This window comes from Bubalus kerabau, chromosome 11 (assembly GCF_029407905.1).
Source record: "Bubalus kerabau isolate K-KA32 ecotype Philippines breed swamp buffalo chromosome 11, PCC_UOA_SB_1v2, whole genome shotgun sequence".
NCBI classification, from domain to species: Eukaryota; Metazoa; Chordata; class Mammalia; order Artiodactyla; family Bovidae; genus Bubalus; species Bubalus kerabau.
This window is the reverse complement of record NC_073634.1, coordinates 105,855,307-105,880,064: the sequence shown is the minus strand read 5'-3', so window position 1 is coordinate 105,880,064 and position 24,758 is coordinate 105,855,307. Positions and strand designations below refer to the sequence as shown.

Below are 24,758 nucleotides of genomic sequence, written 5' to 3'. Positions count from 1 at the left end.
CAGATTTGAGCCCGCAGAAGAAAGAATCTGTGAACTTGAAGTTAACAACTCGTTGACCAGAGAAGTACTAAATTATTTTTTGTTACCTGAACATTATTGACCGGAGACATTTCAGTATGCACTTACATGACAAATTGCTGGCCACAGGTGTTCATTTCAGCAAAAATCCCCTGGTCAGTAATGTGTTACAGCAATTGAAGTTATTCTGTCTGAGGAGCAGAAAGGAGAAAGAAGGAAGAAAATTGAACAGACTCAAGGGACTTTGGCAACACCATCGATTGTAACAACATATGCATAATGAGAGTCCCAGAATAAAAGATTATTTGAAGAAATAAGGGCTGAAAACATCTCAGATTTAATGAAAGATGTAAATCTACGTATTAAGAAGCTCAGTGAACTCCAAGCAAGATAAACTCAGCCACACAAAACATGTCACAACATAGTTGTTGAAGGACAAAGAGGAGAGCTTGAAAGCAGCGAGAAAGAAAACAGTCCTGTGGAAGGGCTGTCCCCAGTAAGATTAACAGCTGATTTTTTTTTCATCAGAAACCATGGCAACCAGGTGGCAGTGAAATTGTTGGGGTCCTTTAATGGACCGGAACCTGGCGGTTTGGAGTCAACAATAAGAAAGTGAAAGAGAGAGAGAAAGACACGGGGACCCAAGCTCTGATGGAGCAAAGGTATTTATTAGCAGAAATGCAGGCTTATATATCTTTAGTAAGATGATTACTCAGCTATTACACAGGATGAAATTTTATCAATAGCCACAATATGGATAGTCTAATACATACAAGGTCGCTGACGCTGAAAAGAGTCATTGAAGGGAGTTACTGAAAAGAATCCAAGTAGATACTGTTTCTCATGATCTCAGTCCTGGGAGGGGCATGCAGCTCTACTCATTCTTGGAATAGGAACTGATAAGGAACAGAATTTATGAGAAACAGCACATAGGAATCCTCCTGTTAAACATTCCCTGACAATTCCCCCTTATTTATTTATAATATTTGTAAAAAGGGTTCTGACCATTTGAGTTTGTTTAGTTTTAACAATTTTTGCATGAAGGCAACAGTAAACGACAAATATAATTGTCAAGACAATCACCAAAATTACAGTTCCAGACCTGATGCTGTGAGTAATGTTTTGAAACCATCCGTGTGGGTCTAGCCCAGATAATTGATCAGCTATTTGTTCAGCTAAAGTTTCCAAATTAGTGGAAGAGGGCAGATTTTTAGAAAAGGTCTCAAAGATTTCCTTTTGTAATAATTGTGCATTCAGAGAGGCATTATCGTGCATGTTTTGTAAATGAAATTTGATTTGTTCCCACTTGTAGGCACTATTATTGAATTGAACAGGAGTAACACAAAATTGAGTAGAATTCCAATCCCATTTTAGCATCACCTGTTTTTGTACATCTGTTAATTGTCTCCAACCCATTTGATGGCTGTTTTTAGTTCCTGTATTTCGTCTTGAATATCCTCATCTATCTGAGCCTGACTGGCCCACATAGTATGAGCATCTTGAGTCGAATTTTGGATAAAATTTTGTGTTTGAATTGAGGTTTGTAAAGCGACGCCAGTGACGGCAGCAGGGGTTGAAATAGCTATTAATCCCAAAATGCCAAGAACCAGCCGTCCGATGAATCGTTCAGATCGCCGGAGCAGTTTAGTAAGTCACCGGGAAGCAAGTCCAGCCATGGGGCCTTCTTCCCAGGGCCGCTGGAGATGTATTGGTAACCACAGACTATGTCGAGATGGAAGAATCAAAAGGGATTCATTTCCTAAGGAAACAGAAGAGTTAAGTATGTAATTTGCAATTTATACAAGTTACAGAACGTAAAGTCTTATTGAATTGTAAACTTCCTATAGCTAGAACAAAATGAAGTGGAACATAGGCTTGTATAAATTTGATTGATTATAGCGAAAGAAATAATTACTGTGACTACGATTGGTCCCTGTGAAATGTCCGGTCCAAGTCCCAAGTTCTTCAGTGCTTGCAGCAAGTTTCTAGATGTCCCATTGTTCAGGCCCAATCTGTTTATTGAGGATGATTGGAGGATGAGAGGGGGCCATTCCACCATCAAGCCACCCAAGAAGCCCTCTGTCACGGCAATACCCCGTTGTAGTGGTCGTGACCCTCTGTGCTATCTGAGTGGCAGAGTCATACACAGTGCTGTTAATACCATCTGAGCAGCTAGATAACCACATACCGTGGGGTCCCCAGTCGACAACTGTATGATTAGCCACAAACATTAATCTTCCTGGTTGAGCCTGACGTTCGTCCCAACAAACAGGAGTATATTTAAAGTTCTCATTAGTAAACCCTTTGCATAGTGTTCTTTGTTCTTTCCCCAATTCTTTCCCTAAAGTTTCAGTAGTATAAACATGGTTCACGGACAAAGAAAGGGCAGTAAATAATCCAAGCAATGTGTGGAAGTTCCTTTTTGGAGGCAGGGACGAAAGCCCATGTTTGTCGACTAACATTAATACATAATTTTGTTGGGCCCGTGCATAAAGGAAGGATTTTGTAGCCTCAGATCAGATCAGATCAGTCGCTCAGTCGTGTCTGACTCTTTGCAACCCCATGAATCGCAGCACACCAGGCCTCCCTGTCCATCACCAACTCCTGGAGTTCACTTAGACTCACGTCTATTGAGTTAGTGATGCCATCCAGCCATCTCATCCTCTGTCGTCCCCTTCTCCTCTTGCCCCCAATCCCTCCTACCATCAGAGTCTTTTCCAATGAGTCAACTCTTCTCATGAGGTGGCCAAAGTACTGGAGTTTCAGCTTTAGCATCATTCCTTCCAAAGAAATTCCAGGGCTGATCTCCTTGCAGTCCAAGGGACTCTCAAGAGTCTTCTCCAACACCACAGTTCAAAAGCATCAATTCTTCGGCACTCAGCCTTCTTCACAGTCCAACTCTCACATCCATACATGACCACAGGAAAAACCATAGCCTTGACTAGACGAACTTTTGTTGGCAAAGTAATGTCTCTGCTTTTGAATATGCTGTCTAGGGTGGTCATAACTTTCCTTCCAAGGAGTAAGCGTCTTTTAATTTCATGGCTGCAGTCACCATCTGCAGTGATTTTGGAGCCCAGAAAAATAAAGTCTGACACTGTTTCCACTGTTTCCCCATCTATTTCCCATGAAGTGATGGGACCAGATGCCATGATCTTCATTTTCTGAATGTTGAACTTTAAGCCAACTTTTTCACTCTCTTCTTTCACTTTCATCAAGAGGCTTTTGAGTTCCTCTTCACTTTCTGCCATAAGGGTGGTGTCATCTGCATATCTGAGGTTATTGATATTTCTCCTGGCAATCTTGATTCCAGCTTGTGTTTCTTCCAGTCCAGCGTTTCTCATGATGTACTCTGCATATAAGTTAAATAAACAGATCAAATTGCCAACATCCACTGGATCATGGAAAAAGCAAGAGAGTTCCAGAAAAACATCTATTTCTGCTTTATTGACTATGCCAAAGCCTTTGACTGTGTGGATCACAATAAACTGCGGAAAATAATGAAAGAGATGGGAATACCAGACCACCTGATCTGCCTCTTGAGAAAATTGTATGCAGGTCAGGAAGCAACAGTTAGAACTGGACATGGAACAACAGACTGGTTCCAAATAGGAAAAGGAGTACATCAAGGCTGTATATTGTCACCCTGTTTATTTAACTTATATGCAGAGTATATCATTTCATAGCCTAGAGAAATGTTAATTAGTCTTCCTTCCTCAGGATGAGAGGGCCCCTCCAAGCTCCAAGGAGGGGGCGTATGTGTTGAGCCATTAGTGGGTATGATTGGTCCTATATCTGTCCATTCTATAACCTACAATAAAAGGGGGGGTTAGGTTTATAAGCCCAGTAAGTGTGATCAATCAAGTCAGCCTGAGCAGGGGAAGCAAAAGCAAGCAAAGCAAGCATAGCGACAAAAATATTTTCAGGATTCCGAGGCATTCCCTGTTGAGAAATCAGATTTTCAGCTTGATTAGTAAGGGTTTTTATCTGTCCCCAAGTAGGGAGATCATAAGGTCGATGATGTCAAATGCGGCGTTTTTTGGAAATTTTTAAAGCCGCCATGGCTTGTATTGGAATTTCTTCCTCTTGGGGTTTTTGTTGTTTCGTCTCTAGTTTGAATGCTGGGGGCCCCCTTAGGTCGAATCTTCGGAAGAGGAAGCCATGTGAGTTCGTTGGATCCATCTGGAGAAATAGAAGCATACCCCTTTCCCTGTAAAATTAGTTTCCTTGATTTCCATTGATCAGTTAACCCGCCTTGATACCAAATGGGCAAAGGAAGGGAGGTGTCCTTCAATGTCTTGAAATGTTTTTCTGCTTTTGTCAAAATATCTCCTTGCGGTAAGTTTAAAAATTTTAAACAAATAAAGCTATATTAACAATAGTTATAGGCTTAAAAAATATATTGCATTGGACTCGAGTAACGTCTGCTCTGGATAAGGAAGGTAAATGTGTTTCTGTGTATTCCCCCTTATTTAATTTTTTATTTGTAGTTTCAGTGTGTAATGTGTTTGTTTAATTATGTCTTGTGTTTGTGGATTATAAGGAATGTCTGTAATCTGCTTAATAGAGAATGAATGTAAAAAGTGTTTGAACTGCTTAGAAATATAGGCAAAGCCATTGTCTGTTTTTATAGAATTAGGTGTTCTCATTATGGCAAAGTAAGCTAACAGGTGGGTTATAACATGTCGTGTAGTTTCACCTCGGAGAGGTGCGGCCCCTATAAAAGAAGAATTTGTATCGATCGAGACATGTAAGAAGGAAGAGGAAGAAAGTTCAGGGCAATGAGTTACATCCACTTGCTATAAAATTCTCTTTCATTTGTTATAAACCTTTCTTATATTTTTGTATTTATCATTTAATGTGTTATACTTTATACCTTTTTATTAAAAATATACATCTTATTTTTCTTTAGCAACCATGAAGTGTCTTGTATATTAGCATTTTATAGATTGGTGAATATATTTATTATATATATTTATTTTAATAAATATATATTTATATATAAGTATATTATATATTATATATTTATTAATAGTCTAAAATCTCTGTAAGAAAAACTTTCTATAAGAGGAAGTTAATGTTCAGTAATTAATGTTTTAAAATCTAATTTTTTTTGGAAATGATGTAGCTATTTAATAAACTTTTATTATTTAGTTTAGTACAATTCTAGAGATTTAAGTTACCCCAATCCTAAGAGATTATTTTAGATTATAATAATAGATTATTTTATTTAAAATGTAATTATTTTTAATAGAGTTTATCTAAAAGTTTTCATATCATTTATATATATATAAAGAGTTATCCTTTTGTTGACAAATTTAGTTTACCTTAAACCTAGGCATAATAAAAGTATTACATAATGTTGTTGACTTAAGACATATCTTAATTAGATTAGTAAACAATTACATTTAAATTATATTTAAATAAACATATTTAATATTGAATTTTTTTCAGTTCATGTGAACCTGAATTTAAATAGAGCTCATTAATTTCATATTATTCAAAAACAAAGACAGACATTTAGACATAGATAAATTTAGATAGACAGGCATCATTTTCCGTTTGAAATTTAAAATATCTTTTTGCCTTTTTTTTTTTTTTTTGAGTTCCACCAATTTGTTTACGGCTGGAGTCCCAGATAGAGTGGGCTGTGTATCCCAAGGACATGATAAGAGTTAACTTTAGGTTTTTTTCTTAGACCTGTTTTTGTTTCCCAGGCAGAATTGGCACTCCAAAAAAGTATTTTAACAAGTTAACCTTTTCCTAACTGCATGTGTAAGGAGAACCATTTTTCAATTTCAAAAAAGATTTTATTTTAATCAGTTTTCTCTGGAGTCTAAAGACTATCATGGCCATTCAGTGTGAAAACTGTCATTTGTCCTATTCGTGGCTACAGCACGTGATCAACGATGCACGCGTGAGGCAGCTGCTGTCCCCCTGGATGTAAAGCCTTGGCTACAAACTTTTGACAAATAGTAGGGCTGTTAAGCATACCTTGAGGTAATATAGTCTATTGAAATCTTTTATAAGGCCTGATATGATTAGGAAAAGGGAGAGAGAAAGTGAATCTCTCCCGGTCTAAAGGGTGTTCAGTTCAGTTCAGTTGCTCAGTCATGTCTGACTCTTTGCGACCCCATGAATCGCAGCACGCCAGGCCTCCCTGTCCATCACCAACTCCCGGAGTTCACTCAGACTCACGTCCATCGAGTCTGTGATGCCATCCAGCCATCTCATCCTCTGTCATCCCCTTCTCCTGCCCCCAATCCCTCCCAGCATCAGAGTCTTTTCCAATGAGTCAACTCGTCGCATGAGGTGGCCAAAGGATTGGAGTTTCAGCTTTAGCATCAGTCCTTCCAATGAACACACAGGACTGATCTTTAGAATGGACTGGTTGCAGTCCAAGGGACTCTCAAGAGTCTTCTCCAACACCACAGTTCAAAAGCATCAATTCTTTGCGTTCAGCCTTCTTCACAGTCCAACTCTCACATCCATACATGACCACTGGAAAAACCATAGCCTTGGCTAGATGGACCTTTGTTGGCAAAGTAATGTCTCTGCTTTTGAATATGCTATCTAGGTTGGTCATAACTTTTCTTCCAAGGAGTAAGTGTCTTTTAATTTCACAGTTAAAGGGTGTAAAGGTATATTAAAAAAGCAATGTTGTAAATCAGTAATAATAATGTACCGATTTTGAGGAACAGCAGTAGGCGATGGGATCCTTGGTTGTAATGCACCCATAGGTTTCATAGATGCATTAACTTTTCTAAGGTCTGTTAAGAGATGCCATTTGTTAGATTTCTTTTTTATAACAAAAATAGGAGAGTTCCAAGGAGAGCAAGATTCCTCAATATGTTTTAATTCTAATTGTGTGTCTATAAGTTCTTTAGTAGCCTGTTATTTTTCTTTCATAAGGGGCCATTGCTCTGTCTAAATAGGCTCGTCATTCTTCCAAGTTATTTTAATAATTGCTTTGTGGTGAGCAGTGGCCCCTAGGAAAAATGTGGAATGTATATCTGAGTTTGCCATTGCATAAGTAAGTCCTTTCCTATTAAATTAAGAGGTGCATCTATCACTTTTAATGTTGTAGGCTGGCCTTTTGGTCCTTCATATGGGTAGATTTGAACATTTTGATAAATTTCTTGTACTTTGGTTTGAGAAATTTCTGCAATTGGCAAGAGATTTTTTGTATAGGCCAGGATTGGGGCCATAAGTGTTTGGAAATAATAGTGATATTAGATCCAGTGTCGAGGAGACCAGAAAATCTTTTACCATTAATTTTGATATTTATATTTGGTCAGGCATATTCAGATACCAATCATGTCCATAAGGATTGTTTTTGATCTGTACTGCTGAATCTGCCTGTCCGTACAAAATTAGAGGAGTTAATAGAAATGTGTAAGGCAAAAGAAGTAATTGAGCAATTTTGTCCCCCTTTCTGAATTGCCATAGAATCTGAGATGACATCATGATTTGAATTTTTCCTTTATAATCTGAATTAATTACTTCAGGGTGAACAGCAGTTTCTTTAGAAGTCAAATTAGATTGCATGAGTAAAAGACCGATGGTTTGTGGGGGCAGGGGCCCAAAAAGTCCGGTAGGTATTCTAGAAGGGACTGCTTGAGGGTAAAGGAGACAATCATTTAGGGCTGGTATAGACTAGCAGCACTGCCCCTGCCGGATGTTGAGGGTTTGAGGGAAAAGATAGAATTTGCCCCTGGTTTTTGTTGAAGGGGACCTGGGGGCTCCCCTGCTTGGAGTTTTCTGGAATAGGTTTTCCTTCAATATCAAATTCAGATTTACAATCTTTGGCCCAATGCATTCCTCTACGGCAGTGAGGGCAGATTCTTGGAGGTTTTTTATTAGCCTTCTTAAATGGTTTTTATCTCCACATGTAAAGCATCCTTCATTTTTCCCTTTCTAAAGGCCAGCTAGCATTTGCATCTTTTGAGTTTCTGATCCTAGATTGCGACAAGCCTTCAAATAATCAATAATAGTCCAAGTCTCATGAATTGGAGCTCTTTGACATTCCTGATTTGCATTCTCATAAGCAAGTAATTTCTCTAGCTGTTTTTTGGCTTCTTCTCCGATTACAGTACGGGAAATAGCAGTTTCCAATCTAGCTAAAAAATCAGCATAACTCTCATTAGGTCCTTGTAATATTTTAGTGTAGCTACCTGTAGGCTCTCCTTGAGGAGTAATTCGATCCCAAGCTTCAAGGACCACTGTTTTTAATTGTTGGTATAATAAGGGAGGGCACTGTATTTGAGCTTCTATGGTATCGAATTCTCTGGAGCCAGTTAACATTTCAAAAGTAATTTGGTTTGGGGAGTGCCAGCTCGAGCATTCGTGTTAGCATGATCCCTGGCTATATCATGAAACCACATTGTCCATTGAAGATACTCTCCTGGTTTAAGGAGAGCTTTTATTAAAGTTCACCAATCAATGGGAATAAAGTTTCCAGTAGAAGATGCCACAACATTTAGAAGCTCTTTAGTAAAAGGCGGATGTGGGCTATACATAATTATAGCCCTTTTCATTTGTTGCATGTAAAAAAGATTAATACCGTCATATTGAGGTATTATGGGTCCTTGAGCATCAGGATTTCTTAAAACTGGAAAGGCAGAGGAACCATCGGCTTCAGAGATTTGTGATTGCCAAGCCAGTAATTCAGAGAGCCTCTGTCGTGGAGGAGAGTGAGTAAGTGCTGATTTTTTGCAAATATGAGTCTGTGTTAAGGACTTATTATTATCTAAAAAAGTATTGCCGGTTTTGGTGTCAAAAGGTGTCTCAGGAGAGTCGTTATCAGAACTATTAGGTTCTAGCAAAGGAGAGATCTTTGGAGTTGGGCCTGTTGGCAGAGAAGGAGCATTTGGAGTAGCTGGGGTAGGATTAGTGAGAAAATTTTGAAATATTTTATGTTGTTTTAATTGGGCCTTTTGTAAAGTTTTATCATTTAAATTATATTCATGTAATATGTGTTCTATCTGTTGTTGAATATTGGGAGGGTTAGAATTTACCTTGAAATGGCAGAATTACAGCTTTAATGAGAGCCCATAGGGGCCAGAAATCAACTGGAATATTTTTTCCCTGTTTGGTGGCTCGTTCAACATTTTCTTTGACCTGGTGCCAAATTTCTAAATCAAAATGGACCACTGTTTGAAAGCAAGGCTCTATTCATTGGCACGAAACCAAAAGTCCCTGAGCTTTAAACAAATGGTGAGGTAAAGCAGAGGAATGACGGGGCTTTCCCGCCGTTTGACCCGTGTCTTAGTACTTACCGGCCTCAGTAGGTCCCTGAGTCCCTCCGTCCGAAATGCCACATATGCCAGAGTCCCTGTTTGGGTGCCACTTGTTGGGGTCCTTTAATGGACCGGAACCTGGCGATCCAGAGTTGACAATAAGAAAGTGAAAGAGAGAAAGAGAGAGAGAGAGAGAAAGACACGGGGATCCAAGCTCTGATGGAGCAAAGGTATTTTATTAGCAGAAATGCAGGCTAATATATCTTTAGTAGGATGATTACTCAGCTATTACACAGGATGAAATTTTATCAATAGCCACAGTATGGATAGTCTAATACATGCTGAAAAGAGTCATTGAAGGGAGCTACTGAAAGGAATCCAAGTAGATACCATTTCTCATGATCTCAGTCCTGGGAGCTGCGTGCAGCTCTACGTGTTCTTGGAATAGGAACTGATAAGGAACAGAGAATTTGTGAAAAACAGCACATAGGACTCCTCCTGTTAAACAGTCCCTGACATAACATATTTCAAATGCTGAAAGAAGAAGAATTCTATATTCAGTAAACTATTCTTTAAGGATGAAAGGAAATCAAGACATTGCCAGATAAACAAAGTTAAGGGAGTCTGTTATGAATAGACGTGCCTACAAGAAATTCTGAAGGGAGCCCTTTAGGCCAAATGAAAAAGCCCTAGACGGTAACTCAAAGCCATGTGAAAAAGTAAAGAACACTAGGAGAAGTAACGAATTGGTAATTCTAAAAGCCTTTATTGTTGCGCTTTTGTTTGTACCTTTTTTCCCTGTGTGACTTAAAATGCAAATTCAGGGACTTTCTTGGTGGTCCACTGGTTAAGACTCCATGCTCCCAGTGTAGGGGGTCCAGGTTTGATCCCTGGTCAGGGAGTTAGCTCCCACATGTCTCAAGGGAAGATCAAAGATTCTGAGGGCTGCAGCCAAGACCTGGCACAGCCAAAGAAACAAATATTTTTTAAAAAAAGAAAGAAAATGCCTTGAGACAAATGAAAACAAGAGCAAAGCATCACAAAACTTACAGGATACAGAAAAAGTAGTGCAAAGAGGGAATTTTACAGCTTTCCACACCTACGTTAAAAAACAAGTCTTCAAATCAGTAACCTGACTATACATGTAAAGAAGTAGAAAAAGAGCAAACTAAACTCCAAGCCAACTGAAGGAAGAAAACGATAAAATGACAGTGGAGAGAAACAAAGCAGAGCGTAGGAAAATAGAGAAAAGTCAACAAAACCAAACCTCGATTCTTTGGGGAAAAAATTGACATCGGTATTCAAATTACTAAAATCTGAAATGAAAGTGGGAACATCATCACTGACCTTACAGAAATAAGGATTATAAGAGAACACTGGGGCTTGCCTGGCAGTCCAGTGGTTAAGAATCTGCCTGCCCATGCAGGGGACATAGGTTCGATCCTCGGTCCAGGAAGATCCCACATGCCGCGGGGCACCTTAAGTTTTTGTGCTCCACAACTGCTGATCCTGAGCTCCAGAGCCCACGTGCTGCGACTGCTGAAGCCAGGTGTGCCTAGAACCTGTGTTCGGCAATAAGAGAGGACACCACAATGAGAAACCCACGCACCACAGCTGGACAGTAGCCCCTGCTGTCTGCAACTAGAGAGAGCCCACGTGCAGCAACAGGAGACCCAGCCCAGCCAAAAATAATAAATACATTTTTAAGAAGAAAGACTTGAAAAAAGAGTACCACGCACAATTGTATGCCGACAATATGCGTGGTAATATTATTCAGCGTAAAAAGGAGTGGAGTTCTGATTCATGCTACAACATGGATGGACCTTGAAAACACAGGTTCCACTTGTAAGCAACATCTGGAATAAGCAAATTGATTGGAACAGAAACGAGAACAGATTACCAAGGGTGGGGGCGGAGGGAAGATGGGGAGTTAATGCTTAATGAGTATAAAGTTTCTGTTTGGGGTAATGGTTGCTCAACAGTGTGAGTGGAATTAATGACACTGAATCATCCTTTTAAAAATAAAATATTGATTTAATATCTAATTAATATTTCAATACATGTTTATAAAAGTAACATTTTATGTTATATATATCCCAATTAAAAATTTAGAAAACTTCCTCGAAAGCTGCTTTTCTACAGCTTTTGAGGAAGACGGAACATTTTCTGCTTATCTCATTGAGTTTCTTTTGACCACCAGTCTACCACTGGTAGACGGTTGTAGATGGTTGGATGGCATCACGGACTCGACATGAGTTTGGGCAAGCTCTGGGAGATGGTGAAGGACAGAGAAGCTTGGCATGCTGCAGTCCATGGGGCTGCAAAGAGTCGGACAAGACTTAGTGACAGGACCACAACAACTGAAACCACTTGTAGATTTCAAAGTCAAAGTCTGGGATTCCATCAGCACTAAGTGGGGAGAAATTGTAAACAGATTAAAAAGTGAGAGGAAGCAGGCCAGGGGGGCGATTATCAGCCAGGGACTATGGACAGGGGGAGATCTGCATTCACCCAACTCTGGGGCCCTATGATTGACCCTTGACTTCCTGGAATCCTTGTCTCTCACCTCAGAATTCCTTTTCCTGCTCATTTCACGTCTGGGGCAAGTATTTGTGATGCAGCTGTCAAAGCCACAGCTGGGCCTCATTCCTTAAGCGTTTCGGCTCCTTGTGAGCTGGGATTTCCAGCAACTCTAGGGTTTCTGCAACTTTTAAAAAAATTTTATTTTTAATTGAAGGATAGTTGCTTTACAATATTGCTTTGATTTCTGCCATGCATCACCATGAATTAGCCATAGGTGTGCGTATGTCCTCTGCAACTCTTTACACAATTGTTTTCACCTAGGATCTCGCTAGGAGGTCACGTGCCTCTCCATGTCAGGCACGTGGGGCCACTCATCCAGGCTGTCATCTGACAAATCCCAGGTGAGCGCTGGTTCTCCAGGATAAGGGGGCTCATTCCTGTCAGTGAAGGACCCCTGCGCTGCCCTTCTCTGGCTGAGACAGAGTCAGAGATCGTGTAGTTCAGAGGTCCAGCGTCTCGCACAGTCACCAATTTACAAATGCAATCGTGTTGGTACCAACTTTATCCTGAAGGGCAGCTGGACTGGACCCCTTCGAGCTGCACCCCCTAGGATGGCTGCATTCTTTGTCCAAGTCTATGTTGTGGGTATGTCATGGGGAGATGGGAGGCTTGACCCTTTTCTGTGGGGAAGGCTGAAAGATGAGGTGTAGGGGGCAAGGGATGCTCCCAAGACTGCCAACCCACAGGCACGCTCGGGAACAGCCTTGCCCATGAAATATTGAAACACCACGTCTCATCAGGGTGGTGAACAGACTCTGACCGGAGGTCCCCCCGCGTGTCCCCTCCAGGCTTCACCCTAAGAGGAGCTAAAGGGTCATCTCTTGGCCCAGCAGGGAGACTCCAGAACCCTGGACTGGCCTCTAGCCTGCACCTCGGTAGGTATTTTCTGCTTCGTGGCCTGGAGAAAGCCTGGAAAGGCAAGAGCCGGACGAATCACAAGGCATCCCCACGGCTGCAGGGGTGTCACCCAGACACACGGCCAGGCTCGCTTCTGCCTGGCCGTGTCTGTGCAGCGCACGGACTGAGCACACATCCTGATGCAGCCCAGCCCTCCGGGGACGTGATTTCCTGCACGACAGGCACAGCTGAGCTGTCCCCCAGTGCGGGAGGGAAGTGCTATGTCGCAGGATAGTCCAGGCCCCGAGGAGGCTCCTGAGAACAGACCCCGCAGGTACAAACACTTCGTTTGTGGCAGAGGGCAGGTAGATGGCATCCTTGGCTCCATCAGCCGAGAGCAGGGACGGGCCCCAGGAGAGCCTGCGCTGGGGGCATCTCAGTCTTGAGAGGGCTCGTACTTGACAGCCCTGGACTGACCAGGAAGCCCAGTGCAGACAAGGTGGTCACGGGCCAGGCTGGTGTGCCCCCTGCTCCCCGGGGGGCCAGGTTTGCTGTCTGGGGCCACGGGACTCACAGCCCAGGCTCAGCCCGTCGTCTGTGGCTGGTGAGTGTTGGGCTGCCTGAGCATGGGTTGAAAATTTTCCAAACATGGAGTATTTCAGAAGGGAGTGGATTTATTAAGAATGAGGAGCAGAGATCAAGTGGGCACAGTGAGCGCCGTGACCTCCTGACAGATCAGGGAAGAGTCAACAGTTTTCCTGAGTTAATAGCCAATTCTTAGAGCCTCGAGACAAAATTCCTCCTGGAAGGTTGGCATTAGGTGATTGGTCGGGGCGCTAAAGGGCGCTCACCGGAGTGGGCATCTTTGCCTAAGGGGGAGCCAGGAAGAAGCTTGTTAGTAATCATCAGGGCCTTTGGCAACAGTTACAAAGGTGCTCAATCGGCTTCAGAGGTGATCTTGGTCCTGGGCTCCGCACCTGCGGCCTCGGGGGCAGAACTCGCCAGGGAGGGAGCCTGGGGCTGGCAGCTGGCTCTGCTGCCCCACACACCCACCCAGGACCCTGGACCCGCTGGTCCCTCACCCCCACCCCACAGTGATCACAGAACGGTCGAGGAGAAGGGAGAGAGGGAGCCCCCTGGCCTTGTTGTGAGCACTGGCTTTGGAGTCTCTGGGTTTGACTCTTGCTCTGATGTCCTCGGGCACATACCCAGGCCGAATTCCCAGCGGCGGAGACAACCCTGACTCTGCCCTCTGCCCCTCACCCCTTCACGGGGCACAGCCCCACGTGCATTCCTCTTGCGACCTTTGCTCCTGTCCTTCCAGTGCGATGCTCTGTTCTCCTGGACGTGGAGCCACCTGGAGGCAGAATCCGATTCTCTCCCCCAGAATCTACTTAGAACAGTGGTCTCTAACCCAAAGGACCTGGGTGTGGCTGGGCTTCAGGGGTCCAGAGGCGGACCCCGCTGCAGAACCCAGTTTTTCTCTTGGCTGCGGCCCCGCCCACCCTCGGGAGCAGAGCCCAGCGCTCGGGAGCCGACAGCCTTTCATGGAGGGGGGTCCACACCTGAGTCCCAGTCCTACCCTGACGCTTCACTTCTATGGACCTGTTTCCTCCTGTTTAAAGAGGATGGTCCTGTTGGCTTCCTGGGCTTGAGGGCTGACGGATGGGGGAAAACACCTTGGGCCAGGCGCCTGGGTCTCGTGATAACTGAAGACCTCGTTTTCCTCCAGCTGGGTCTTGGGAGCATAAAGAGACGCCAGAGAGAGATGGTTGAGGCTTTATTCAGGAGGCACTTGGGAGGGAAGGTGGGCCCTGGGGTCTCCTGTGGCCCCTGGAGGCCAAGGACCTTAGAAGCCAATGACAACAGGCATCTGAGCCACCTCAGAGTCACCCGCAGAGGGTTCGGTGGGAGCCCCAGAGTTGTCCGCTGGGGGCACGGGGCTGGCCTCAGAGCTGTCCTCGGGGGGCACCAGGCTGGCCCCCTCACCGGCCACCGTAGGCAGTGCCTGGTAGGTCTGGGTCCAGAACTGCAGGTAGTTGGTCCTCAGGTGCAGCTTCATAGAGTTGCTATCCATCTGCTTGTTGATTTCCAGGTAGTTATCATCTTCCAGGGTGTAGGGATCCCAGTTTGCGGGCACTGTCGAGTGGCCCGTGTTAGGGTCCCTGCAGAGCGAGAAAAAAGGCTGGGTGGCTGGGTGGGGCCGGGGGCTCACAGGAAGCTGGAAACCCCCGTCCCCTGCTCACCTGGGCAGTCTTCCACCCTCTGCCCCATGGGCACTTCCATGTCTCCCACGCACTGGTTGGGCACGTGAACATCCTGGGGCCCAGCCAGGAGCCCTTGGCCTCACATGGATGGGGTGCCCGGGCTCAGGGAGGGTAAGTGTTTAAGGGAACAGGGACTGAACCCCCAGCCTGCAGGGTGATGTGGACAGAGGCCGTCCCCACCCCTGCCTTACCCAGTTCTGGCAAAGTTGGTCCAATAGGCAATCATGGCCTTGGAGACAGTCCTGTCTTGGGCCCGGTAGCCCAGGGGTGTGGCGAAGGGCTTCCCGAAGACATACTGGAGGTCATCGGCGTGGTCAGCCCCCATCCACTTGGGGTAGAGGGGCATCCGAGACGGTTGGGAGAACAGATAGGTGTAGGTGTTGGCGCTCCTGAGGAGGGAGGGGAGACCACCCAGGTTGGCAGGGTGCCCACCTGGGGCCGCCCACCCCAGAGATGGGCCCCAGGGGAAGGCCGTGGGGGAGTAGGGAAGGGTCTGGGCAATTCCCACAAGACTCAGGAAGGGGAATTCCCTGGCAGCCCCGTGGTTAGGAATCGGTGCTTTCAGTACCAAGGGCACAGGTTCAATGCCTGGCTGGGGAACTGAATCCCACAGACTATGCAGCAAGTTCAAAATAAATACATAAAAAAAAGACTCAGGAAGGATCTGGATCTTTTCACCCAGGAGAAGGAAAATTGTGGCCAAATTTTTGACTTCATGGATTTACAATTTCAAGTGTATTTACACTTGGCCTCCACCAAAGGTATAGAGGCATCTTGCTTCATAATTCGGTGTCAAGAAAGATTGTTTTTCTCTGCACATGAATCTGTATTCTTGATTTGATGGGACAAGGTAGTGTGTGTCCTCAGTTATTTCCTTTTGGCCTCGACTGACAGGAAGCTCCAACCAGATTTATTGCTGAGTTTTCATCCTAGATTTCTGTGTGTGTGTGTGCTCAGCCATGTCTGACTCTGCGACCCCATGGACTCCTCTGTCCATGGGGAATCTCCAGGCAAGCATGCTGGAGAGGGTTACCATTCTCTCCTCCCGGGGATCTTCCCGACCCAGGGATTGAACCTGTGTCTCCTGTGTTGGCAGGTAGATTCTTTACCACTGTGCCACCTGGGTTCTAGGTGAAATTTTATCTTCCTACTTTTTAAGCATCCCTAGCTTATTTTTCATTTTCGTTGGCTATTATCACATGGAGGGTTTAAAAGTGGCCGCAGGCTTGTTCTGAAAGTTGTCAAATTCGGAACCCACTGCAGAGAATGTCACCCAGCGGCACCGCCTTCCAGACAGCTTGCAGATGGAAGGCCAACTCAAGGACTTTCTGACGGGGAGGGCGGAGGGGTGTGGGAGAGTGTACAGGCCTGGCCTGGGCTGGGAGTCACAGGAGGGTTCAGTAAGCCCCCAAGCCAAGGCTGGGAGGACGGGCCTTCTCAAGGCCCATCAGGCCTGGCAGACAGCGCAGGCACAGGTGGGGACCGAGCCTGGCTTTCCCAGGCCTCCTGGACTCCTGGGAGCTGCCCGCCTCGAGGCCTTGCTGGGAAGGTGTTTGCGATCCCCGGTGGGCCACTCCCGCCCGCCCTCCTCACTTGGCGTGGCTCTTGTGCTGGGCCACAGCGATCTTCGTGGGGATCAGGAAGAGGATGTCAGTCTCCAGGTCCACCATGGTCTTCTTCCTGGTCTCCTGGGATGAGTCCTGGGCCCAGGGCTCAGTGTACACCTCGTACGTGGCATTGGCACCTCTGAGCCCCTTGGTGACAGTGAGCCCGCTGACCAGCTTATAGAAGTCCTCCCTGCAGATAGCAAACGGCCACTGGACCCTCCACCCCCTGCCCACAGGAGGGCATCTGCCGCCTTGAGACTGCAAGATCGAACCAGTCAGTCCTCAAGGAAATCAACCCTGAATATTCACTGGAAGGATGGATGCTGAAGCTGAAGCTCCTGTACTTTGGCCACCTGAAGTGAAGAGCCGACTCATTGGAAAAGACCCTGATGCTGGGAAAGATCGAGGGCGGGAGGAGAAGGTGGTGACAGAGGATGAGATGGTTGGATGGCATCACCAACTTGATGGACATGAGTTTGAGCAAGCTCTGGGAGATGGTGAATGGGCAGGGAAGCCTAGCGTGCAGCAGTCCATGGGGTTGCAAAGAGTCAGACACGACCGAGCAACTGAGCACCAGTAACACCAATGCAGCAGAGGGCCACAGACGGCCCCTCACACCCTCATGGTGCCGACTTCCTCATTTGGCTGATGCCACCCCCTCCGAACCCCCTCCACTTCCCCAGCTTACTCCGTGACGTCCCGTTTGTTGCTGTTGATGGCTGGCACGTCCATCCCGACGAAGAGGTGGCCGTCCATGTCGTTGGTGCCCGCTATGTAGTCGATGTCTGCGGCGTTGGCGTACAGGTTGACAGGGTCATCAGGGATGAAGTCTCCATCAATGACGGGGACGAAGGACAGATAGTGCAGCTTGGGGTCTGGGGGTGAACAGCAGCAGGTTCCAAACCTTCCGCTACCCACCTGCGCCTCCCCCAGCCCTCCAGGGCAGGAACTGACTCCATCCTGAGGCCACCAAGGAGCTGCACCTCCTTTGATGGAGACCGGGGCTCCTCGGCTTCAGCATTATTGACCTTGTGGGGTCAATATCGTGGGGGCGCCGTCCTGCGCAGTGTAGAGTGTTAGCAGCCTCCCTGACCTCGACCCACTAGACGCCAGTGGTGCCCCCTCCCCGCTGCGACCATCAGAACCGCCTGCAGGCTCTGCCACGCGTTCCCTGGGCACAAAATCCCCCAGGACGAGAAGCGCTGGTCCAGGCGCCAGGCCTGCTCTCTCACTGCAACCTGATGCCCTTCTCCTCTCCCTGTTCTCTCTCTATGTTTTTTTTTTTTTGTTTTTTTTTTTTTTTGTCCCTGTTCTCTTGCTCTCTTGAATCAAGAAGGAGGAAAGTCTAGAAATCTTGGAGGGGACCGCTGGAGAAAGAGGTGCCCCCTCTCTGTGGCAGGTTCCAGTGCGTCAGCCAGAAACGGTGTGAGACCCCTGAACTGGCCCCAAAGGACCGTATGCCCTGCCCCCATTAGGCTTGTCCCGTTTCCCCTCCAATTCAGCTCAAAAGAAAATACAGTCACATTTCTGCAAATCCATGACTAATGCTACCAGGACACCAACATCCAAGTGCTCAAGTCTCTTATATAAAATGGTGCACTATTTGCATACAATCTACCGACATCTCCCCGTATACATATGTGTGTGTGGCTCCTCTGTCCATGGGATTCTCCAGGCCAGAATACTGGAGTGGGTAGCCGTTCCCTTCTCCAGGGGATCTTCCCAATCCAGGGATCAAACCCAGGTCTCCCGCATCGCAGGCAGAGTCTTTAACCAGCTGAGCCACCAGGGAAGCCCAAGAATACTGGAGTGGGTAGTCTATCCCTTCTCCATCAGATCTTTCCAACCCAGGAATCGAACCAGGGTCTCCTGCATTGCAGGCAGATTCCTTACTGAGCTATCAGGGAAGCCCTGCGATGGGGGGCAGGGGGTGCTGCAGGGAGGGTGGGAGGCCAATTCAAGTTTTGCTTTTTGGAACTTCCTGGAATTTTTTCTTAATGTTTTCGATCTGCAGTTGCTCGACTCCCCAGACGCGGAACCCTCAGATATGTAGTTGGTCTGCATCTTGGGCCAAGATGTTCACGTATCACTTGTGGTTCACTTCACATCAGGTCCAGATGCAAACGATGGCGTTTGCATTGCACTTGGCCTTAGAAGGAGTGAGAGAGAATGATCGCTTCCTGGGTTGATGAGATTGGCACTTGCAGGATTTTGCCGCTGGGCCCCTGGCCTCCCTGGGGTACAGAGTAGCAGAGCTGGAAGGGGAACGCTGCAGCAGGTGTTCAGGAGATGTTTGCTGAATTCATCAGCGGAGGAAAGAATGAATGCTTATCTATGTGCAGAGGCTGTCTTGATCTGGGGTCCATAAATCTGCTGAAAATCATGCACGAATGACCGCCTATGTGTGCGTGGTTGGGGATGGGGCCAAACTGTTCTCCAACAGGTCATGACCCACCGAAGACAAGAGGAAAGACACCTCCCCCACTTCCAGCCATGGCCACGGAGGCCTGCCAGGGCAGGGGTGGCAACGAGGTGCCTGGGGATGCCAGCAAGCTGGCAACAGAGCCAGGATGAGATCCGGCACCCAGCGGGAAGCCCCTGGGTCCCCAGCCCCCAGCAGCCCCTACTCACATTCCGTGCTTCCCAGGGGCAGCTTATAGGCCAGCGTCAGGGCACGGGGGTCGGTGATCTTCAGACACCCGGCCATCTTGCTGGTGTCGTCCACGGGGCAGCCCACCTTCTCTGCAATCTGGGGGTTGGGGACAGAGAGGCAGTGCTCGGGGCACTGGACACAGGGTCCAGAAGAGAGTGAAAAGGAGGGAGGCCCCGCCCCCAGAGTGCCCCCTTACCCTTTTAGCCCAGAAGAGGGGATTCTCCTGGATGGCCCAAGGGCACAGACCCACTCCACTCTGGCTGATGGCTCGCTTGATGAGGCCCTTGTTGTAGGGAGAGAGGGTCTGCAATACAGAGAGGTCCAGTCACCCCCTGTGCCCGCCTGTCTGCAGGGCTCGGCCAGGGACACCCCCACGGAGGCGCCCATCAGCCTTGCTTCTCCCCATCACCATTGACTGCCTCCCACTCCTTTGAGTGACCCCTTTAGGGACCCCCAGACCTGCAGAGAGACGCTGGCGCCTCCAGCCGACTCCCCAAAGAGGGTGATGTTGTCGGGGTCTCCTCCGAAGGCCTCAATGTTCCTCTTCACCCAGGCAATGGCCATGTGCTGATCCCAAAGGCCATAGTTACCTGTGGGTGGGTCAGGGGGGCTTCCTCAGGGGGCTTGGCCCACATTAGGTGCACAGTCCATGTGAGTGGGATGAGATCATCCCTGACGGCATGGAGACCCTGTCCAGCCCTAGGGTGGTGCATGCTGTGTCCCCGGGAGGCTGGGTGGGTGGGTGCTGGGGGAGGGGAGTCTCGGGCCGGGGGAAGGAGAGCTGGAGGCCGGGGGCTCAGCTCTCTCGGTCCGGTCAGAGTCCCTCCTGTCTGTCTGTCCAGGGAATTCTGTGTTGTTCCCCGCCCCACCCCGAGGTGCCGCCTGGGTGTGCGAGCTCCTGTGTCTCTCAGCGGCTCCCACCCCCACGTCTCCTGGGGTCTGGCCAGCTGGCCGGCAGCCTTTTCTCTTTCGCTTCAGCTGCCAATCGGTTCCTGTGTCTCACGGTCCAGCTCCAGCCCCCCCTCATTTAGCAGATGGGAGGCTGGGCCCTTTCTGGGGGGCTGTGGGGAGCTATCTGGGGATGAGAGATACTGAGGGGCATGGCCTCTGGGCTCAGAGCTCAGAGGCCAGGCACACTGTTTTCCCCCCCTGGTGACCCTGGCAGACCTGGCAGGTTGGAATCCCCAGTGCTGAGAAAGCCCAGGGGCCCGACGCGGTAGTTGAACGTGACCACGATGACGTTGCCCCGTGTGGCAATCTCCTCCCCGTCGTAGAGGTAGTTGCTGAGAAAGTTGGCCCCTTGGCTGGACCCCATGAGGAAGGCACCTCCGTAGATCCAGATCATGACGGGCAGGTTGTGGGAGACTGAGGGGGAGGAGAGCAGGCTGCGTGATGCCAGATACACCCCTCCGACACCCCACACCCCTCCCACGTCCAGCCCATCCCCCCACCCCATCCGATCTGTGCTGATGTCGGGAAGTTCAGCTCTGGAGCCCCAAGACACAACCCAGGGGCCGGAGCCAGGCCTCTGGCTGCTTGGGGAGCTGGAGGGCGTGGGGGGGACGGACCTTCCTTCCTGCCCTGGGGGACCCAGATGTTGAGGTAGAGGCAGTCCTCGTTTCCGTAGGTGCTCTCCTGTGTGAGCGTGGCCTGCAGACACCGTTTCTTGAAGCTCTTGGCCTTCAGGGTCCCTGCGGGTGGCCGGAGGGGCTGGCGTGAGGCAGGGCCCCCCCACCTCGGGACCCGGCCCGCCCTCGCCTGCTCCCACCTTGCCAGCCGGGGTGTCGCTCGGGCTTCTCCAGGGCCTTGGGGGCGGCAGCGAAGGGGATGCCCTTGAAGATGTCAACAGAGTCGCCAAGGAGGCTCAGCTTCTTGTTGACGCCCTCCACGAAGCCGCCTTCGGTGTATACGGAGCCCAACTGGCCAGGGAGGGGAGAGTTCAGGGGCGCTCTGGCTGGTGGGCCCCCAGAGGAGGATAGCCCCCCTGCAGGCTCCAGGTTCCCAGAGTTTCCCCTGAGACAGCTTCAGGGAAGGGCCTACCTGAATCTGGGACCGAGACCCCTGCCACCTGCTCACATCGCTGGAGGAGCCGGTTCACTCCCCATCCCACCCCACCCCACCCCTACCCCTGGGGTGTCCCGCTCCCTGAATCTCAGAGGAGGCTGGTTCAAGCCATGTGTCCGCATTCAGGGAAGCATTCCAAGGAGGCTGGGACAGGTGGGGTGGAGGTTTGGATTCTCACCATGGCTGCCCATGACCTTGAGCCTCAGTTTACCTGCCTGTAAGATGGGAGACAACACTATCCCCCTCGTGGCCTATCGGTTTGTCCAGCTGCCAGCAGTGGTTGGCGGCCTAGGGACGCCAAATGGTTCATGCCCAGCAGTAAGCTCCCTGATCAGCAGGCCCGTCTTCCTCCTCCCCTCATCTCCCCCTTGACTGAGTCCCCTCAAATCCTCACAACCCCTGTGCTTCAAGCTGGGACAGACCCCTGCCCACCCAAGGTCGCCAGAACTCCCACTGAGCTGGCGCCAGATGGGCCAATGTGTCCAGCCCTCACCAGTGTCCTGGGGGCTGGCGTCCATCGACCCACTTTTCCTGAAGGAAGCTGAGGCTTTCCCGTTTGGAGTCGCTGCTGGGCAGCTCCTGTCTGACCTCAGAGCTGGGCCCTTCTCTCCCAGAGCTTCGCCCCCCTGATCTGGGGGGAAAGCAGGTCCGGGCTTTCTGGATCTCTCCTGAGCTAGGTTCCAGGGGGGGCGAGAGTGGGCCAGCCCCACATCCCAGGCCTGGCCGGATCCCAGCTGCCCTCTGATCTAAGTCTGGGCTGGGAGGGGCCCCCTGCCTCAATGGGGCAGGGGGAACAAAGTTCCAGGCCGGGCTGGAACTACAGAGAAAGAAGCTGGAAGCAATCCCTGCCAGATGCCCTGGGAGTTGGGCCCCTGTCTCTCCCATCCCTCCATGCTCCAGGCGTTTTTTCCTGAACAGCCTCCCGGCTGTTGGGAGAGGACACTGGGGGGCTAGGGGTTGACAACTCTGTGTGACTGAGACCGGCCTGAAGGCCCCCCATGGTGGACAGGGCATGGGGACCCTGGCTGTGTTGGCAGCGTGGGGAGGGGGTGTCGCTGGCTGCTGGAACAGCACAGAGGAAACCAGGGCCCCCTCAGCCCCCAGGAAAGAACCCCCCAGAAGAAGGAGAGCGGCAAAAGGCACCCAGGACCAGGGCCTGAAGCTCTGGGCAGCAGGGGTCCGAAGAGCAGGCTGAGGGGTGGAGGGTCCAGCCTGCGGGGCGCGGGGGCCCCTGACCGAAGCCCTGCCAGAGCACCCACACCATCTGCGTGTGGCTGTTGGCTCCGTCCTAGAAATGTCTCCCTGCCCGGGTGCTCACACCCGCAGGAGGTCAGTGAGGGTGGGCGGGGTTGGCTGCCCCAGGAGGGTTGGCTGGGCCTCCTGACTTGTGTCTGGGCAGAGACGCTGTAGCAAGCAGGTGCTGGAGGAGCAGGAGATGGAGGTTACACCAGGAGCCGGACTCCAGGGTTGGACTAACGTGGGTTCCAGATTCCTGCTCGGCTACAGTGGCTGTGTGATGTTGGGCAAATCGCTTGTCTGCTCTGGGCCCCCGTCACCCCTTCTGGGAAAGGGGGACCACACTGACGTCTCTAGACAGATGACAGAGCCAGAGGGGAGTTGTGGGTCAGGTGGCTGACTCAGCAAGGTTGACCAGTTACACTTGAATTTCAAATAAACAACAATATATATATATTTTAAGTGTATGTCCTAATCATTGGGTGAAACGTACACCAAAATTGACTCATGGTTTATGTGAAATTCCAGTTGAATTGGATATTCTGTATCTGGCAGCCTGAGTCATCCTGCTAGAAATGCAGAGTAAGTGCCTGGGAGATGCTGTTAACAATGGTGGTCGGGTTCTGCCAATGACTCTCTGTCTTCCCCCTGCTGGGCCCTGTCCCCAGGGTCCAGGTCTGGCTTAGCAGAGGTGAGGGGGCTCCCTCCCCTGGCCGACCTCTCAGCTGGGCTCTTGCTTACCTTCGCTGCACTCGCTACTGCCAAGCAGCAGGCGAGGCCCAAGACGACCAGCTCCCAGCGCCCCATGGTGTGCGGCTGCCTCTGTGACACCTGCCCTCGGGGCCTGCAGGTATTTATGGGGCTGGAGCCAGCCCAGAGCTTCCCCTCCTCCTGTCATTGGTCCTTCCTCCAGGCTGGCCACACTCCAGGTGGCATACCTGGGGCCAGGGGACAGCTGCTGTTTCCAGCAGGGCTCGGACTGGGCCAAGGTCACATGCACACAGACAACACACGCACACACGTGCGGGGATGGTCTGTCTTTCCCAGGGTCCGCTGCTCCCACGTGACCTGGTCCGCACAGGGCACCTGTGCAGGTGACTGCCTACCTGGGAGCCCAGGCAGATGGCAGGGCGGTGGGGAGGGCAGGGCCTCAAGGACTGGAGCTTGGCTGGGCGCACAGTGCCCACAAAGGACTTGCTTTTGCCCTCAGGGAAATGGGCTTGCTGTGCCCCTGTGTCCTGACTGCAGTTCAGCAGAGGCCGTTTACAGGGTCTGGGCCTGTGACTTCTGGGACAGAGCTGGCCATGGGCTACCGGGCGGCTGGTATGGCCGCCCGCTGGTACCCAGGGTGCGCTGGGTGTCTGTACGGTGTGAGATGGGGGTGAGGGCTGAAGCAGCGCCAGGTCATCACCGGGCAGCACAATGCTGGGAGGCAGGGACAAGACTCCGGTCCTGCCTGGAGGCTTTCCCCAAGGAGAAGGAAGGGCCAGGCTTTTCAGCCACACAGACGGCCCAAGCAAAGACCCCGGGGCCACCAGCCTCTGGCCAAGACCCACAGAGACCTGCAGAAACACAGTTGGTCCATCTGCCTGTCCACCTATCATTTCCAGCGCCCAGATCTTTTGTGATGCCGAGTGAGTGGAGAGAAGCTGGAGAAATGTGGGAGGGGTGGGTGGCAGCAGGTGGGAGCCAGGAGTTAGGATGCTGGGAAGAAGGACCGGTGCCGACTGGGCTGGGCCACGGAGGTTTGAGGGATGCCGGCAGTGACAGGAAGATGCGCATGTTGGCTCACACCTTTGCCTAGCCCCTCCAGTTCTAAGAATCTGCTCTAGAGGAAGTGACTGTGAATATGGGGGAGGGGAAGCCTCCTGTGCTTGAGCAAGTTCAGTGGCAGTAAAAACCAAGCGGGGCACCTGAGAGCAAACGGTGGGCTGGGTCTAAGGCCGGAAGTGAGGTGGAAGAGCCTGGGCCATCGCAATGCCCAGAAGCAAGAAGGCTGGGAAGACCAGATGGTATGTCAAAGGACACAGCAGCCAGCCTGGGGCTGTTCTCAGGCCAGAGATGAGACGAGCTGGGCAGCAAAAAGCAAGACTGCGATTGATTGAAACAAATCATCGTAAAGCTAAACAGGTCCCCCTGGTCATCACTCCGTCCAGAAATGAGGCTGGGGGACGAGGGTGACCACACCCCAACCTGCCGGTCAATCAGTGCTCGTGTCTCTGAAGGGGCCCAGCAGACACTGGGGCCTCCCAAC

At 49.6% G+C, this 24,758-nt stretch overlaps 1 protein-coding gene and 2 long non-coding RNA genes across 5 annotated transcripts; 1 reads left to right on the top strand and 2 right to left on the bottom strand.

Moving 5' to 3' along the window:
- Nucleotides 1-709: 709 nt before the first annotated feature.
- On the bottom strand, nt 710-11,933 carry LOC129622638 (uncharacterized). The gene is made up of 4 exons (XR_008700100.1): nt 11,824-11,933; nt 10,047-10,819; nt 9,297-9,395; nt 710-1,777 (listed from the first exon to the last, which is right to left on the bottom strand). It is a non-coding gene; the product is annotated as an uncharacterized LOC129622638 (long non-coding RNA).
- Nucleotides 11,934-12,204: 271 nt separating this feature from the next.
- On the top strand, nt 12,205-18,895 carry LOC129622637 (uncharacterized). 3 transcript variants are annotated; one of them, XR_008700099.1, is made up of 3 exons: nt 12,205-12,425; nt 12,629-12,715; nt 18,566-18,895. It is a non-coding gene; the product is annotated as an uncharacterized LOC129622637 (long non-coding RNA). The 3 variants fall into 3 exon arrangements; XR_008700098.1 differs by lacking the exon at nt 18,566-18,895 and adding an exon at nt 17,885-18,123; XR_008700097.1 differs by lacking the exon at nt 18,566-18,895 and adding an exon at nt 16,748-17,314.
- On the bottom strand, nt 14,498-23,311 carry CEL (carboxyl ester lipase). The gene is made up of 11 exons (XM_055539220.1): nt 23,246-23,311; nt 20,973-21,123; nt 20,773-20,895; nt 20,372-20,569; nt 19,664-19,794; nt 19,401-19,508; nt 19,183-19,300; nt 17,240-17,426; nt 16,538-16,741; nt 15,136-15,333; nt 14,498-14,842 (listed from the first exon to the last, which is right to left on the bottom strand). Exons 1-11 carry the CDS (start codon nt 23,309-23,311, stop codon nt 14,527-14,529), a joined length of 1,800 nt encoding a protein of 599 aa, XP_055395195.1. The 3' UTR covers nt 14,498-14,526.
- Nucleotides 23,312-24,758: the final 1,447 nt, after the last annotated feature.